The 19505-nt window shown below is 46.6% G+C and overlaps 1 protein-coding gene across 1 annotated transcript in view; it reads left to right on the top strand.

Moving 5' to 3' along the window:
* Nucleotides 1-246: 246 nt before the first annotated feature.
* The window catches only part of LOC134968693 (microtubule-associated proteins 1A/1B light chain 3C-like), a 53991-nt gene continuing 34732 nt past the window's right edge, over nt 247-19505 (top strand). Inside the window, exon 1 of the mRNA XM_063944206.1 lies at nt 247-313. Within this exon, the coding sequence (XP_063800276.1) occupies nt 247-313 (67 nt within the window). The remainder of the gene's footprint in view (nt 314-19505) is intronic.

Below are 19505 nucleotides of genomic sequence, written 5' to 3' on the forward strand. Positions count from 1 at the left end.
ACTTTAAAAAAAAAACACAGCAGTCCCCTAAAAGAAGAAGCCAGCAGCGGCGCAGTTCACCGGCGTCCACCACGATGAAGGAGCTAGCTGTAGTAAAGCAGGAAGACTCCTCGGAGAGGCTTTTCCCTTCCCTCTCCTCCGCTCCTCCACAGTCCAGTATCCACCTGCGCAGCCACAAGTGACATGCGAGCTGCCGAGGGGGTCACTGAGCAGTAGGGTAGTGTCTTCTACCTGTTTCCCGACAACATGACGGTCAATACTTGTCCTGCAGCCAGTCACAAATTCAAGGGACTGGGAGCTTCTGAGCTTGCAGGTGTGCGGCTACTGCAGTCACTACCTGTATGCAACGCGGACCGGACCTGCATGTACAGTATCTGCAACTCTGTGTGCCTGTGTGGGTTCCGCCTTCTCTCTTTATGACATGCACCCTTGTAACTCTCAACTGTGTGCGCCCTCACTGTGTCTAATAGGGGCATGTCCAACCAAGCCCATTCTTTAGTGTTAGACTGGCTAAGCATGGGGTTCATGTCAGGAGTGGACCCTACAGCTGCTGCCCGAAAGGGAGGGGGGACCTGGCAGACATTGCTGTGCAGTGTCCAATTAAAGTGGTGCCCGGCTTCCCGCCCCTCTAAATGTCAGCAAAGCCGCAGCGTGGACCGTGTAACAGAGGGTATCCTGACTCCAGGTCGACAGCACAAAGGTCGACACACCTTAGGTCGACGCCAATTGGTCGACACACCTTAGGTCGACATTGACAAAAGGTCGACAGGAACAAGGTCGACATGGAAAAAGGTCGACATGAGTTTTTCATGATTTTTTTCTTTTTTTGAACCTTTTCATACTTAACGATCCACGTGGACTACGATTGGAACGGTAAAGTGTGCCGAGCGAAGCGGTAGCGGAGCGAAGGCACCATGCCCGAAGCATGGCGAGCGAAGCGAGCCATGCGAGGGGACGCGGTGCACTAATTGGGGTTCCCGGTCACTCTACGAAGAAAACGACACCAAAAAAACATAAAAAACTCATGCCGACCTTTTTCCATGTCGACCTTGTTCCTGTCGACCTTTTGTCCATGTCGACCTAAGGTGTGTCGACCAATTGGCGTCGACCTAAGGTGTGTCGACCTTTGTGCTGTCGACCCTCAGTCCCAGACCCGTAACAGAGCTGGGACTCTGGGAGGAGATGCCAGGAACAGCAGAGCTGATTAGAGCACAGGAACTTAAGGTTAGTTATTATTTTCCTACAGGGTTCTCCAGAGAAAAGACGAAGGGGGGAAGGGGGTTGTCTGGAGGGGACTGAAAAGATGGCCACTGCCTGCTCATTATTTTTATAATAGTAAGAGGGAGATATCTCTCCCCACACCCTAATCCTCTGGGTTGTCGGCCAGGGCTAACCCTCCGGGGTTGTCAGCTATGGCTAACACTCCCCCCCCCCCCAGCAGGGCCGGTTAAGGGAGGGGTGGTCGTCCCCGGGCCCCCACACCCAGGAGCGTGGTAGTCTCCCCCCTCCTGGCGGCTCAGCTCAGCTGTTCTTTAACAGCGCCGCCAAGGGGGTGTTCTTTGCACAGCATTTCATAGTCTCGTGGGATTTCAATGCAGCATCCCGCAAGACTATTAAATGCTGTGCATGTAACACCTCCTCGGCGGCGCTGTTAATGAACAGCTGACTGAGCCACCGGGAGGGGGGGAGACTACCACGCTCCTGTGTGTGGGGCCCTGACTCCGGCATCCACTGCACCGCCGGACAGACAAGTAGCGTGCGCACATATGTGTGTGTGTTGTGTGCAGCATGGGGTTATGTGTGTGTGTAAGGGGGGGGAGGGGCTTAGGGGTCTGTCATCTACTGTAGTGGGGGCTCCCACAACTTCATTGCCTGGGGCCCCCACTATGCTTAATCCGGCCCTGCCCCCCAGTGCCTAACCTTCCCCCTTTGCCCTAACCCCCACCCCAATACTCAGCTTCGGGCTGTCGGTGTCCCGGCACTGGGATTCCGTCGGCACTCACATGACCGCCAGCATCCTAACTGCCAAGATGCAAAACGCATCCCATATTAACAACTTATAAGTGCCAAATGCACTAGATCTGGTGCAATTAGACACTACTGTCACCATACTATATATATTTCTCATACGTCCTAGAGGATGCTGGGGATGCTTCAAGAACCATGGGGTATAGACGGGATCCGCAGGAGACATGGGCACTTTAAGACTTTAAAAGGGGTGTGAACTGGCTCCTCCCTCTATGCCCCTCCTCCAGGCCCCAGTTAGATTCTGTGCCCAGTGAGACTGGATGCACACTGAGGAGCTCTCCAGAGTTTCTCAGAAAAATACTTTATGTTAGGTTTATTATTTTCAGGGAGACCTGCTGGCTACAGGCTCCCTGCATCGTGGGACTGAGGGGAGAGAAGCAGACCTACTTCTGTGAGTTTCAAGGCTCTTCTTCTTAGGCTACTGGACACCATTAGCTCCAGAGGGTCTGATTGCTAGGTACGCCTAGATGCTCGTTCCCGTAGCCGCGCCGTCACCCCCTTTGCAGAGCCAGAAGTCAGAAGACGGGTGAGTAGAAGAAGATCAGAAGACTTCAGTGACGGCTTTGAGGTACCGCACAGCGGCCGCGCTGCGCGCCATGCTCCCACACACACAGCGGCACTAAAGGGTGCAGGGCGCAGGGGGGGCGGCCTGGGCAGCATAAAACCTCAATAAATAGACTGTCAAAAGAGGCTTACAGTGCCTGGGCACTAAAACCAGACCCCCGCCAGTATAAAGATTTGAAAAATAGCGGGGCTGAAGCGCGCCATTAAGGGGGCGTGGCTTATCCTCACAGCTCTAATCAGCGCCATTTTCTCTTGCTGTTTTATTAGTATAAAGGCGCTAACAGGTCTGAGGCATTATTTTAATCGTTTCATTACCGGGATAGGCACTGGGTTGTGAGCTGGCAAAACTCCCTCTGTGTTTCTCTAACAGGCTTTGCTGTGGGTCTGTCCTCTATAGCCCCAGTGTGGTTTTGGGTGTCGGTATGCGTGTGTCGACATGTCTGAGGCTGAGTGCTCTTCCCAGGAGGAGGCTGGAGTGGGGACAGAAAAGACTGTGGGAGTGACCGTGTCGGCATCGCCGATGGCTGATTGGGTAAATGTTTTGAGTGTTTTGAATGCAAATGTGGCTCGATTGAATAAGAGATTAGATAAATCTGAGTCTCAGAACCAGACATGGAGAAAATCCATGGAGGATGCATTATCACAAGTTCAGACCCCCTCGGGGTCACAGAAGCGTTCATTTACCCAGATAGTGGATACAGATACCGACACGGACTCTGATTCCAGTGTTGACTATAGTCAGGGCCGAAACTAGGGGGGGGGCTAGGGGGGCAGGCGACCTGGGCGCCAGATTGGAGGGGGCGCCGAGACCCCCTAACACCCGCCGCCGCACTTACTTTTAAAAACCCCCTTCTCCCGAGTGCCCAGCTCGGGGGGCGGGGTTTCGCGGAATGACGCGATTGCGTCGTGACGTCACGGCGCAAACGCGTCATTCCACGAAACCCCGCCGGAGGAGGGAGAAGGGGGAGCCCGGAGCCGCGCAGACGAGGAGGGAGAGGCGGCTGAAGAGCGGCGAGAACCGCTTCAAATGTAAGTCAGCCCCTCTCCCTTCCTCTCTCTCTCTCTCTCTCCCTCCACCACCTGCCGCAATGTGTAAAATGGGGACCTGTGCCTGCCGCTATGTGTAAAATGGGGACCTGTGCCTGCCGCTATGTGTAAAATGGGGACACTTGCCAGCGTACTGTGTAAAATGGGGACCTGTGCCTGCCGCTATGTGTAAAATGGGGACACTTGCCAGCGTACTGTGTAAAATGGGGACCTGTGCCTGCCGCAATGTGTAAAATGGGGACACTTGCCAGCGTACTGTGTAAAATGGGGACCTGTGCCTGCCGCTATGTGTAAAATGGGGACACTTGCCAGCGTACTGTGTAAAATGGGGACCTGTGCCTGCCGCAATGTGTAAAATGGGGACACTTGCCAGCGTACTGTGTAAAATGGGGACCTGTGCCTGCCGCAATGTGTAAAATAGGGACACTTGCCAGCGTACTGTTTAAAATGGGGACCTGTGCCTGCCGCTATGTGTAAAATGGGGACACTTGCCAGCGTACTGTGTAAAATGGGGACCTGTGCCTGCCGCAATGTGTAAAATGGGGACCTGTGCCTGCCGCAATGTGTAAAATGGGGACACTTGCCAGCGTACTGTGTAAAATGGGGACCTGTGCCTGCCGCTATGTGTAAAATGGGGACACTTGCCAGCGTACTGTGTAAAATGGGGACCTGTGCCTGCCGCAATGTGTAAAATGGGGACACTTTTTCCTGCCGCAATGTGTAAAATGGGGACACTTTTTCCTGCCGCAATGTGTAAAATGGGGACACCTGTCTGCCGCAATGTGTAAAATGGGGAATGGGGACACTTGCCTGTCGTACTGTGTAAAATGGGGACACTATTTCCTGGATATGAAATTTATGTTAGAAAAGGCAGTTTCTCAGGTAAAAAAGTTCTGAAAGAGAGATATATATATATATATATATATATATAATATTTTTATTCATTTATTTTTTATTTTTTCTATTTTATTTTATTATTTTTACTTATTTATTGTAAAATATATATATATTTTTTTTTTTGCGGGGGGGGGGGGGGGGGGGGGGGGGTGTCAAATGACTACCTTGCCCCGGGTGACAAAAATCCTAGTTTCGGCCCTGCTATAGTGATGCCAGATTGAATCCTAAACTGGCTAAGAGCATTCAGTACATGATTAAGGCGATAAAAGACGTATTACATATCACGGAAGACCCTGCTGTTCCTGATACTAGGGTCTGCATGTTTAAGGGAAAGAAACCTGAGGTGACGTTTCCTCCCTCTCATGAACTGAACGCACTTTTTGAAAAAGCTTGGGAAAATCCTGACAAGAAGTTACAGGTTCCCAAGAGAATTCCGGTGGCATATCCGTTCCCCTCTGGGGACAGGGAAAAGTGGGAGTCAACCCCCACGGTGGACAAAGCTCTATCGCGTCTGTCCAAAAAGGTGGCGCTTCCGTCTCCTGACACTGCAGCCCAAAAGGATCCTGCGGATCGTAAGCAGGAAAATACATTAAAATCCATTTATGTCACTACAGGTACACTGCTCAGGCCTGCCGTTACATAGGCATGGGTGAGTAGCACTATTAAAAAGTGGGCAGATAACTTGTCATCCGATATAGATTCCCTAGACAGGGATAGCGTTCTTTTGACACTGGGTCATATCAGGGACGCTGCAGCCTATCTAAAGGAAGCTGCGAGGGATATTGGCCTTTTGGGATCAAGGGCCAATGCCATGGCAGTCTCGGCTAGGAGGGCATTGTGGGTTCATCAATGGAATGCTGATGCTGACTCTAAGAAGGCTATGGAGTCTCTGCCATTTTTCAGTGGTGTCTTGTTTGGTGACGGCCTCGCTGACCTGGTATCTATGGCTACCGCAGGTAAGTCATCGTTTCTACCTTATGTTCCTGCACAACAAAAGAAAATGCCCCACTATCAGATGCAGTCCTTTTGGCCCAATAAATACAAAAAAGGACAAGGGTCTTCCTTCCTTGCTACGAGAGGAAGAGGAAAAAGGCCACAGGCTGTGGCAAGTTCCCAAGAGCAGAAGTCCTCCCCGGCTTCTACCAAATCCACCGCATGACGCTGGGGCTCCTCTGTGGGAGTCTGCACCGGTGGGGGCACGTCTCCAACTCTTCAGTCAGGTCTGGGTTCGCTCGGCCCTGGATCCTTGGGTATTAGAAATAGTAGCCCAAGGGTACAAATTGGAGTTTCAAGACGTGCCCCCTCACCGATTTTTCAAATCGGCCTTGCCAGCTTCTCTTCCAGAAAAGGAGGTAGTATGCGCTGCAATACTAAAGCTGTGTCAAAATCAAGTAATTGTCACGGTACCCCCGTCACAACAGGGGGAAGGCTTTTATTCAAGCCTGTTCGTGGTCCCGAAGCCGGATGGCTCAGTCAGACCGATTCTGAACCTAACATCCCTCAATTTCTATCTAAAAAAATTAAAATTTAAGATGGAATCTCTCCGAGCAGTGATCTCCAGTCTGGAGGAGAGGGATTTTATGGTGTCGGTCGACATAAAGGATGCCTACTTACACGTCCCCATATATCCTCCACATCAGGCTTATCTGAAGTTTGCTGTTCAGGATTGTCATTACCAATTTCAGACGTTGCCGTTTGGTCTGTCCACGGCTCCTAGGATTTTCACCAAGGTTATGGCGGAAATGATAGTTCTCCTGCGCAAGCAGGGAATCACAATTATCCCGTACTTGGACGATCTGCTGATAAAGGCGAGATCTAAGGAGCAATTACTGAAAAACGTTACGCTCTCCCTGACAATTCTGCAACAACATGGTTAGCTCCTAAACTTGCCAAAATCACAGTTGGTTCCGACAACACGGCTGTCGTTCTTGGGTATGATTCTGGATACAGAATTACAGGTTTTTCTTCCAGTGGAAAAGGCTCTGGAAATACAGAACATGGTAAAACAGATTCTGAAACCGGCAAGAGTGTCGATTCTTCAATGCACTCGGTTGCTGGGGAAGATGGTGGCAGCCTACGAGGCCATTCAGTTTGGCAGGTTCCATTCCAGAGTGTTTCAGTGGGACCTGTTGGACAAGTGGTCCGGGTCTCACCTGTACATGCACCGGAAAATAATCCTATCTTCCAGGACCAGTGTCTCTCTCCTGTGGTGGCTGCACAGTTCTCACCTCCTAGAGGGGCGCAGGTTCGGGATTCAGGATTGGATCCTGGTGACCACAGATGCAAGTCTCCAAGGCTGGGGAGCAGTCACACAGGGGACAAATTTCCAGAGAAAATGGTCAAGCCACGAAGCCTGTCTGCACAGAAACATTCTGGAATTAAGGGCCATTTACAACGGCCTTCTGCAAGCGGAACATCTTCTTCGCGGTCTGCCCGTCTTGATTCAGTCAGACAACATAACGGCAGTGGCGTACATAAACCGCCAGGGCGGAACAAAGAGCAGAGCGGCGATGGCGGAGGCCACAAAAGTTCTTCGCTGGGCGGAGAAACATGCAAGCGCTCTGTCAGCAGTCTTCATTCCAGGAGTGGACAACTGGGAAGCAGTCTTCCGCAGCAGACACGATCTCCATCCAGGAGAGAGGGGTCTTCATCAAGAGATCTTTGCAGAAGTGACAAGTCATTGGGGAATTCCTCAAATAGACATGATGGCGTCTCGCCTCAACAAGAAACTTCAGAGATATTGTTCCAGGTCGAGGGACCCTCAAGCAATAGCGGTGGACTCCCTGGTGACACCGTGGGTGTTTCAGTCGGTCTTTGTGTTCCCTCCACTTCCACTCATTCCAAAGGTGATAAAGATCATAAGAAGAACAAGGGTTCAGGCGATACTCATCGTTCCAGACTGGCCAAGGAGGGCCTGGTATCCAGATCTTCAAGAATTACTCATAGAAGATCCCTGGCCTCTTCCACTACAAGAGGACCTGTTACATCAAGGACCATGCGTGTATCAAGACTTACCGCGGCTGCGTTTGACTGCATGGCGGTTGAACGCCAAATCCTAGCCCGAAATGGTATTCCCAGTGAAGTAATTCCCACACTGCTTCAGGCTAGAAAAGCAGTAACGGCGAAGCATTACCACCGTATTTTGAGAAAATATGTGTCTTGGTGTGAATCCAAGAAGGCTCCTACGGAAGAATTTCAGCTGGGGCGTTTGCTCCATTTTTTGCAACCAGGTGTGGATGCGGGACTAAAGTTAGGCTCCATTAAAGTACAAATTTCGGCCTTATCAATTTTCTTTCAGAAAGATTTGGCCTCCCTTCCAGAAGTTCAGACCTTCGTGAAAGGCGTGCTGCACATCCAACCTCCCTTTGTGCCCACAGTGGCATCATGCGATCTTAATGTGGTGTTGCAGTTCCTGCAATCTCATTGGTTTGAACCTTTACGTAAGGTTGAGTTGAAATTCCTTACTTGGAAAGTAGTCATGTTGTTGGCCTTGGCATCCGCAAGGCGGGTGTCTGAATTGGCGGCTTTGTCTCACAAAAGCCCCTATTTAATCTTCTATGCTGATAGAGCGGAGTTGAGAACTCGTCAGCAATTTCGAAGTCTCTCGATGTGGTCAGAGCTTTGAAAATCTATGTCGCCAGAACGGCTCAGATTAGGAAAACAGAGGCTCTGTTTGTCCTGTGGGCTCCCAACAAGATTGGGGCTCCTACTTCCAAGCAGACTCTTGCACGCTGGATCTGTAATACGATTCAGCAGGCTCATTCTACGGCGGGATTGCCGTTACCGAAATCGGTGAAGGCCCATTCTACCAGAAAGGTGGGCTCATCCTGGGCGGCTGCCCGAGGGGTCTCGGCATTACAGCTTTGCCGAGCTGCTACTTGGTCAGGATCAAACAGTTTTGCGAAGTTTTACAAGTTTGATACCCTGGCTGAGGAGGACCTCTTGTTTGGTCAATCGGTGCTGCAGAGTCATCCGCACTCTCCCGCCCGTTCTAGAGCTTTGGTGTATATACCCCATGGTTCTTGAAGCATCCCCAGCATCCTCTAGGACGCTTGAGAAAATAGGATTTTAATACCTACCGGTAAATCCTTTTCTCTTAGTCCGTAAAGAATGCTGGGCGCCCGTCCCAGTGCGGGCTGTATCTGCAGTTATTGGTTATGGTTACACACATGTTGTGTTGAGTTCAGTCAGTCTGTGGCTGATGTTAGTCATGCCGTTGCATGCGTTGTTGTTGAATGCCATGTTGTACGGCGTGTTTGAGGTGTGAGCTGGTATGTATCTCACCTTAGTTTAAAAATTAAATAAATCCTTTTCCTCGAAATGTCCGTCTCCCTGGGCACAGTTCCTATAACTGGAGTCTGGAGGAGGGGCATAGAGGGAGGGGCCAGTTCACACCCCTTTTAAAGTCTTAAAGTGCCCATGTCTCCTGCGGATCCTGTTTATACCCCATGGTTCTTGAAGCATCCCCAGCATCCGCTACGGACTAAGAGAAAAGGATTTACCGGTAGGTATTAAAATACTATTTTGTACACACACCAGCCACTGACCTCACCGCACGCAACTGCTGGATCAATCAACCCGGGTCCCATTTACAGCATGGGGAGATCAGATTTCCCGCCGCTTGGAGATGATGTCCTCTCCAAGTGCTGGCAGAAGAGTTCCACTGCACATGGGTTCTGTATGAATGGGGCCGACCCGGGAATAACCCAGGCCGACGCTGTGGTGTGAAAGGTGTCTGTCCCGGCCCTGATCCGGTGTGGAATTGTGTTCCAAATCCCGGGTGAGACCTGTGACTTTGGTGTAAAAGTGTTTTGTTTGTTTTTTTTCTCTTTAATTCCAAATCAGGATTAGGCCTTTAGTCTGATATTGTACCATCGCATCTGATGAATATTAAGCAGCACATAAAACCTGACCTTCACATGCTACCTGTTTTCTTATGATGAAACATGATTGAAGGTGTGTACATACTCTTAAGATATCTCATGGGAATACATACGATTTATCGACGGACGAGATGCTGGCTGTCAATATCCCAACAGCGGCATCCCGTCCACCAGAATGCCGGCAGTGGGGCTAGCGATGAGTCCCCTTGCTGGCTAGCTGCGCAGGATCTATGCCCACTCTATATGACTGAAAAAGAGGAACAGGGAAGGTGGAATGTGAGTGAGCGTTAAGTTCACTTTGCATAGGCTTGGGAGTGAAGATGGTACAGGCAGGCAATAATAGGGGTAGCATGGGTAAGGGAAGAGTGCAGATGTTGAAGGGAAAGGAGCAAAGCCAGATGAAGGGGGTGGGGGGCAGGGGGTACTGTACCCTGGGCCCCCTTCTCTTAGGGTCCCCCCAGCCAGAGCACACTGACATCACTAGCTCTCCCTCGTGTGCAGCAGCAGAACCAGGCAGCCAGAATGCAAGCAGGACAGTAAGCAGTTCAGGCACAGGAGTATCAGGTTTCATGAGCTACAGTACTGACGGAGCTTCCCAACCAGAGGGGAGACAGGAGGAGGGGAGAGAGCTGTAAGAGACCCAGGTATCCCAGCTTCTCCCCCTCCCCATCTGGGTCCTGTTTAACCTGTGAAATCTGTTATCTCATGAGATCATTCGGGTCAAGAGAGAAACATACAGAGTTCTCCTGAGTTCTGTCCCAGTGTGTAAGTAGGACAGAGGCTGCTGCTGTTATTGCATGTGACAAGATAAATTGTAGATTTTATTTTTCTGTGTGTATTTTAAGGTTTTAATTGTATTTGTGTTACTATAAAACTTTATAAAATAGTTGTCTCTCAATTAGGTGGAGCTATAAACAGTACCCAGCATTATTAAACTAGTAGTTTAAATCTAATATACACCATTGGTTTAAATTTAATATACACAATCCATACCTCCCAACATGACCCATTCCAGGAGGGACAAAATGTTCTCTACCTGGACTTCCCTCTTAATTTATGATTGCAATCACCTGTGTTGAAATACCTTTTTTTATTTATTACAAGACATTTCTCAACATGTACGTCTCAATATTCCTTATCTTCATTTGTTACATCCATTCTATAGTTCAACATTGGATTATTACAATTTATCACTATGTCAATGTTTATACAGGTTGAGTATCCCATATCCAAATATTCTGAAATATGGAATATTACGAAATACAGAATTTTTTGAGTGATACTGAGATAGTGAAACCTTTGTTTTCTGATGGCTCAATGTACACAAACTTTGTTTAATTCACAAAGTTATTAAAAATATTTTATTAAATGACCTTCAGGCTGTGTGTATAAGGTATATATGAAACATAAATGAATTGTGTGTATGTATACAAACTTTGTTTAATGCACAGTTATTAAAATTTTTGTCTAAAATTACATTCAGGCTGTGTGTATAAGGGGGGTCATTCAGACCAGATCGCTGATGTGCGTTATTGCACAGCAGCGATCAGGTCTGAACTGCGCATGAGCCGCCGACGCATGTCAGGCAGCCGAAGGCTGTCTTCAGCTAGCGATCACCTCTGCCTGATTGACAGGCAGAGGCGGTTGCTGGGCGGGAGGGGGCGGGTCAGCGGTGTTTGGCCGCCATTTAGGGGGTGCGGTCTGGACTGTTGGGGGGCGGGCCGCGGCAGTTGCGTGACATCACATGCAGTCGCTGCGGCCCTCACAGCGATGAGTAACTCCTGCCAGTGTGCAGGAACTGCGCTGGCAAGGAGTTACTCCTACAGTACAAAAGCATCGCCACTGTGCGATGCTTTTGTACTTCTGCGACGGGGTAGAGCCTGACATGCGGGGCGGACTAGCCCTGTGCTGGGTGTCCCCCCGCATGTCAGTGTACCCGATCGTAGCTGTGCTAATTTTAGCACAGCTACGATCAACTCTGAATCACCCCCAAGGTGTATATGAATCATAAATGCATTCTGTGCTTAGACTTGGGTCCCATCACCATGATATCTCATTATGGTATGCAATTATTCCAAAATACGGAAAAATCAGATAGCAAAAATACATCTGGTCCAAAGCATTTTGGATATGGGATACTTTACCTGTAATACATCATGCTATAATAACACCCCATGGTTTCTGTTCCTTCCTATCCTTATATTATTATCTGTCCTGTCTCTATTAGTTCTTCCTGATACCAGTTTGTCCGGGTTATCTCTGCTCTTATTACATCTTTCATTTGTGGATTTAAATTATAAATATATGCTCGCCATATGGAAAGAAAGTGTTTCACTCTCTGCTCTTCCTTTTGTAACATCTCTGTCCATTCCATTTTACAGATACTCAATCTTACTATAGTTTGTAACATTGTTATATCTATGGCATTCTCTGCTACCCATTGTGCCAATATTGTTTTCTTGGCTGCTGATAATACTTTAGTTATCCACTGTTTTTCTCCCGCTGTCACCTTCTCTCTATTCTGGTTAGATGTATAATTCCAGATCGCACTTTCAGGCGTTATTTCTAATGTTTTTCCTAATGTTATAGTAGATAACTAAAAACATTTTCCCAAAATTCTTTCACTTCTCTACATGTCCATAAACAATGCATTAAATCTGCTCCTGTTTTTTTTTACATTTAAAACAGTTGGAATTTGTAGCCAATCCCATGTTATGTGTCATTTTTGGCGTAATGTAAGCCTAATTTAGTATCTTAAGACGCATCTTCATATATGACGCTGATATAAGTTGTTTATTCATATTATTTGTTTGTGTGATCATCATGTCTATTTCTATATTTGGGAATGCCACTCTCCATTTCATCATAACCATGATGTAGAGGCTATTACCCCTGGGCAGCGGAGTAGCACGTCATCCAATCCCTTTCCGTTATTAACTTCCCATATCCTCAGTGCCATTTCATTTATATAGCTCTTTATTTGTAGGTAAGTAAATTGTGATATTTCAATTAAAGGATATTTTTCTCTAATAAATTCGAGTGTATGTATTCTTCTGCTTCCCTTATCTAGTATTTGGTATATCTGTTTTAATCCCTGTTTACTCCATTTTGTGAATACCGTGTCAATACCTCCGTGTGTGAAACCTGGATTGTGTCCTATCGGTAAGAACAGTGATATATTAGGTAATATCTTTTTTTGTATATGTGCCAATTTCCACGCTAAACATGTCATGTATATTAATATGTTTTGTGGTTTATGTATACTTATTAGTGTTGTAGGGGTGTGAAGTGCACTTACTAACATCATGCTTGTACATAGAGACTGTCCAATTTTACTATCCGCATATTCGTTAGTATTTTTTATCCAGTCAACTGCATATCTGAGATTTGCTGCTATAGTTTATGTTTTCAGACATGGAAGGTTGACCCCTCCCATTTTGCTTGTTGGTGTTAATTTATGTAATTCTATCCTTAGTTTCTCCCCTGCCCATATAAATGTACTAAATGCTCTACGCAAAAGTTATATATCTGGATCTGTCATAATCAGAAGAAGCTTTTGAATTACATATAGTAATCCGGGGAATTGGGCCACGACAAGTGTGTGTGTGTGTGTGTGTGTGTGTGTGTGTGTGTGTGTGTGTGTGTGTGTGTGTGTGTGTGTGTGTGTGTGTGTTGGTGGTGGTGGGGTGATGGTGGGGGCATGTGCCCCAGGTGCAGGATTTGAGGAGTCCCTGAGGAGTTACAGAGGAGCAGGGTTTGTTTTAGTTTTTTTTACTGGCAGTGCTGTGCTGCTCCAGTGAGACAGCAGACAGCTCCCAGGGCAGTGTCTCTGGCCCACCTGTCTGCCCGCAGCCCCGGGTGACGAAAACCCTAGTTTTGCCCATGGGGAATGTGACCATTTTTATCAGCTGGCATCTACCCAAATATGATAATGGGAGATGTTTCCATCTCTCAAAATCTGACACCGTTTTCTGTATAATGTTCGGAAAATTTGCTGCGTATAACGCAGACGGATGTATAGTAATATTTAATCCTAGATATTTTATTGTCTTGTTTGCCCATTTGAATGGGAATGTATCTCCTCAGTCTTTTCTGGCTTCTTTCTTTAATGCCAATACTTCTGTTTTATTATAATTCACCAGAGACACCAATACTATATGAAATTCTCTGAATATTTTCACAAGCCCCGTTATTGCTTACTTTGGATTCTTATTATATCATAGTAAATCATCTGCGTATGCAGATAATTTCAATGTAATATCTCTCAACTTCACCCCTTGCCATTCTTTACACCGAAAACAATTTCAAATATATGGATCCATTGTCAAATTATATAGCAAAGGTGATATTGGGCACCCTTGCCTTGTCCCCCTATGGAGCTGGAATACCAATGTATTAATGCCATTAACTGTTAAGTATGCCCCCAGCTCCCTATAAAATGTTTTGAATACTGTCACAAAGCTCTCACCGAAGTTCTGTATTTGCAATACTCTTGTTAGATGTGCCCATGATATTCTGTCAAATGCTTTGTCTGCATTGCAGTTAACTATTATCATATTTTTTTCCTTATCATAGGCTTGGGAGTGAAGATGGTACAGGCAGGCAATAATATGGGTGTCATGGGCAAGGGAAGAGTGCAGATGTTGAAGAAGGGAAAGGAGCATAGCCAGATGAGGGGGGGGGGGGGGGGGGGGCAGGGGATACTGTACCCTGGGCCCCCTTCTGTCAGGGGCCCCCCAGCCAAAGCACACTGACATCACTAGCTCTCCCTCTTGTGCAGCAGCAGAACCAGGCAGCCAGAATGCAAGCAGGACAGTATGCAGTGCAGGCACAGGAGTATCAGGTTTAATGAGCTACAGTAGTGACGGAGCTTCCCGACCAGAGGGGAGATAGGAAGAGGGGAGAGAGCTGTAAGAGACCGGCTGGGCGTCCTACATGTCTAACCAAATATTTAACTAATTTATATCTAAATTATGTCTGCCCATCTCTGAAACGTATGGTACGGCAAATACGCTGGAAGCTCCAACGCCGTGCATTTTTATACAGTGTGCACAGAATTACCAATCATATCACTAAATTACTATGTATTAAACATGCTGATTTGAATGTATGGGAGAGATAGTGAGATATCTCTCTGACAATTTGTCTGAACCCACATAACATGTGCTGATACATTTGTATGAATGAGTGAGCTACTTATATATGATATGCATATGTGATAAAACTATTTGGGAGTGTCTATTGGATACTAAGCTTTGGACAGTTACCCATATTCATTAGCATATGTGTATCACAGATACTGATTAAGGCTCACAGCACTAACATGACACGTGCTTCCTGAATGTTTCTCTCTGCCTAGCAACTCATACGAACAGTTATATATACTTATACAAGTTAAACAGTTATCCGATACGGATTACGAGTGTATACTGCTCCCCCTCTTTATAGGGGTACTATATATGTGGATATTGCTCTTCAGGTATGAACATACTTCCTTATAGATACGACACTCACGAACCAATGCAGAGAGTGAGAAATCATATGATACTAATTGATATATATATTCATATGTAAACATAATATACCTGACACCAAGAGTGAGAGGTAAAATTATTTACATATTGGAAATCCTCTACAGTGCACTGAATGTGCTAGTTATATATCTGTTGCCTGGCACTATATATGAAAGACGGATGAAACATTAACGGGACAAAAGCTCTTAGAAAAACTCCTATTTGTAAATAAAGAGCAGACTGACTGCTATGAGGTATTAATACGTCTGACACTATATGTGAGAGATAAACAGCAGACAAGGATTAGATGCTCCGAACACTTTTTTGAAAAAACTTCTATTTTCCTGGTGTGAGAGCCCCCCCCCCCCCCCCCTCCCATTACGTTGTGGGGTGATTTAATCCTGTTATGTTTCGGGGTTTCTATTATCCAAAGAGGACAACTGACACTTCATGTGAGAGATGTTCACATGGGGACATCGAAATAAAACTTATTAAATTATCAACACATATGAATATATATCAGTGATTCCACGTTCATTCCCTGATAAAATTGAGCAGATATATTCACATTAATGCACTGCTATTAATACGGGAATATATCGTATGGATTACCATCTCCCTGCAACTCTCTTGAAGGAGACTGTTAGCTATTCCTGAGTATCTATTATATCAATAATCTGGGCAGAGAGCCAGAATCTCTTAGATGAGCGAATAGAACAATGTTGTAACACATTGATCCATTAGGCTGGGCAAACTAAAAGAGTAACATTTCAGTTACATTTGAAAATATTGTGAGTAAACCCAGAAGCAGACATTTGTATCATAATAAAGATACTATTATAGTACTGTCGAGTTAGAACATATTATAAATCAACTATGTGAGACAGTTTGGATTGGTAATAGACATATAAAAAGACGCTCAGCCGGAAGTTTTTTTTACATTTATTCTCTCTATCTTTCTTTCTATCACACATAGTCTTGTCAATTCACATATTACTGTATTCATGTTTTTTAATATTTCGCATCAGTTCATCTGAGAAGACTCGGATGAAATAGTATATTCTTTTCTACATTTTAAGGTTATAATAAAAGTTATTTTTTACATTTGTGTGCACCGGAAACAGATCCTTTTCTTCTTCTCCTTTTCCTTTTACAGTTATTGTATGATCTGTGGTAGCACCCCCTATCCATGTATTTGTATACTATATAAATTGACATTAGGGGTTTCTTTCTGATAAACAATCAATACTTGCAACTAATAGTAGAATCTACTCAAATTTAGTCTCCTGTGCAACAATATCCCCTTTCCCTTCCCCTTTCAAATAGAGACCCAGGTATCCCAGCTTCTCCCCCTCCCTGTCTGGGTCCTGTGTAACCTGTGAAATCTGTTATCTCATGAGATCATTCGGGTCAAGAGAGAAACACACAGAGTCCTCCTGAGATCTGTCCCAGTGTGTAAGTAGGGCAGAGGCTGCTGCTATTGTTGCACGTGACAAGATAAATTGTAGATTTTCTTTTTCTGTGTGTATTTTAAGGTTGTTTAAATTGTCTTTTATCAATTAAATAGTTCAACACAGGTGATTGCAATCATATATTAAGATGGAAGTCCAGATAGTAATTTTGTCTCTCCTGAACAGGGGTGCATCTTCCTATTGGCCAGGATGGCACTCGCCAGAGGCGCCAGTCGAGGAGGGGCGCCATCCAGAGGTGCCACCCGTGGGCAGTAGGTACTGTAGATTCACTTTTAGATGCAGCAGCTATACCCCCATCCCGGTGTAGTTCCTAACCAGCATGGATGCCCAGTAACGATCACCGCATGCAGCAGCGGCTGCTGGGAGGTGTAGTTTACAGTATGTAGAGTTTCTTGTCTGTGTTGTGGTGTGGTGCTGGACCCCGGTGCCAATTACAGTGGCTGTTGCTGCATTATTTGATCATTAATGGGCATCCCTGCTGTTAAGGAACTACAGTACATGGGGGTGGGGGGATAGCTGCTGCCTCTAAAAGTGAATGTACCTAAAAGTGCTGACTTTAATAGTAAAATCAACATGGGGTAATATGTGTGTCTGGCATTGTGGGGGCATATGTGTGTCTGGCACTGTGGGGGCATATGTGTATCTGGCACTGTGGGGGCATACGTGTATCTGACACTGTGGGGGCATACGTGTATCTGGCACTGTGGGGGCATACGTGTATCTGGCACTGTGGGGGCATACGTGTATCTGGCACTGTGGGGGCATACGTGTATCTGGCACTGTGGGGCACATACGTGTATCTGGCACTGTGGGGGCATTTGAGTGTCCGGCACTGTGGGGGCATACGAGTGTCTGGTACTGTGGGAGCATACTGTATGTGTATCTGGCACTGTGGGAGCATATGTGTATTTGGCACTATACTCGGAGGCATTATGTGTATCTGGCACTGCACTACTGGGGTCATTATGTGTAACTGGCACTATAATGGGGGACATTATGTGCATCTGACAATATACTTGGGACATTATGTGTAAGGAGATCTACTGTGGGTAGTGGGGGTCATTCCGAGTTGAAAACAGCATTTCTGCGCATGCGTATGCCCTACAATGCGCATGCGCGACGTATGGGTACAACGAACGATGTGGTTTTGCACAGGCTCTAGCGAAGATTTAAGTCGCACTGACAGCCGCAGAGTGATTGACAGGAAGTGGGCGTTTCTGGGTGTAAACTGTCCGTTTTCAGGGAGTATTTGGAAAAATGCAGGCGTGCCAGGGAAAACACAGGCGTGGCTGGGCGAACGCTGGGCAGGTGTGTGACGTTAAATCCGGACACGAATAGGCTGAAGTGATCGTAAGCGCTGAGTACGTTTTGAGCTACTCTGAAACTGCACAAATTGTTTTTGCAGAGCTCGGCTGCACATGCGTTCGCACTTCTGCTAAGCTAAAATACACTCCCCAGTGTGCGGCGGCATAGCGTTTGCACGGCTGCTAAAACTAGCTAGCGAGCGATCAACTCGGAATGACCCCCACTGTGTGTAAGGCTGCTAATTGTGTGTGTGCGCATGTGTAGGGGGTGTGATTATATATTTATAGTTTGATATCATAATATAAAATTTGTGAGGCCACACCCACTTTCCCAGGAGCGTGCACGTCTTCCCATATATATGGGCACTACTGTGTGGCATAATGTGTATAAGGGGTAGTACTCAGTGGCATATCTATAATGGGTGCAGTGTGTGCGGTGCACATGGGCCCCTGAGTCCAGGGGGGCCCACACCGCACACACTGCACCCATTTCTCCTATACTTTCCTTTCCAGAGTCCATCGCTGGCTGTGTGTGGGCCCCCTCCTCTCCTGTAGCTGTCACCACTGCTGCTAGCGAACTGAGCACTAGAGACTCTGGCACTGTACAGTGCATGCGTAGGACTTAAAAAAAAATGGCGCAGTGGCCATTTTTCTGAGTCCTGCGCATGAGCTGTAGACTCTGGCACTGTGCCAGAGTCTACAGCGCTCAGAGCACTAGCAGCAGCTGTGACAGCTACGAGAGAGGAGGGGGCCCAAACATGCAGTGTGCCCACAAGTCCCCTTCTATCTAGAGACGGCCCTGGTGCTACTGTGTAGCATAACGTGAATAATGTACTGTACATTACTGTGCTGTGTAATGCGAGTAAGGCACACTATTGTGGTGTAATTTGAATAGGGGTACTATTGAGTGGCCACGCACCTTTTTTGGCACACGTGCCTTCCCTATTTCAAATATGGGGGGCACCAGTCCTTTACTTTGCATGGGGCCCTCGGACCCCTAAATACACCCCTGCTCCTGAAATGGGTCATGTCAGGAGGCATGCACAATATAAAATACACCCGCCTTTCCCTGGGACCCCCTGTTTTAAGTGCCCTGGGCCCCCCTAAGGCTTAATCTGTCCCTGGAAAGGAGGACAATAGAAAAAAGTGTAAGCCTGTGCATGAATTTATGGGGGAAAAACACATGGTTAGAGGGAACAGAAAAAAGGGATTGAATATGGGTATCTGAAGGAGTAGGGATGGCCATCAAAGGGTTCAACATTGACAGTCATCATAGATAGTGACATCAGTGTTTTATCGATGGCAGAGAACCATTATCAGTGAATCATTGATGATGTGCACAATTGATGACCGACAGCATTGCAGTGTAGGCATCGGCTGTAAAACAGTGAGAAGCAGAAACCACAGGTGGCGGGTCAGCCAGGAAAGGGGGTGGGGCTATGGAGGCTGTACTGGAAGGCATGGCTAAGCTTGATAACTCTGAGCCAGCTGAGAAAAAATAAAAAAATTGTTGCCCTGTCTGTCGTTAATGGAGAAGAACCATTGTGTCTCCGTCATCAATGGCAAACCATTATTTATTTATTTATTAACAGTTTCTTATATATTGCAGCAAAACCTGTTGCGCAATACAACTGGACACAACGATAAAACAAAACTGGGTATTAATAATCAGTCACAGATGTAGGAAGGCCTGCTCGCAAGCTTACAATCTATAGGGAAATTGGCATTGATACCCAACGATATCAATCTATTACATAGTTGTCCACCACATTGCAAAGGTTCTTGGCGGGCTGCATG

The sequence above is a fragment of the Pseudophryne corroboree genome, chromosome 11 (assembly GCF_028390025.1).
Source record: "Pseudophryne corroboree isolate aPseCor3 chromosome 11, aPseCor3.hap2, whole genome shotgun sequence".
NCBI classification, from domain to species: domain Eukaryota; kingdom Metazoa; phylum Chordata; class Amphibia; order Anura; family Myobatrachidae; genus Pseudophryne; species Pseudophryne corroboree.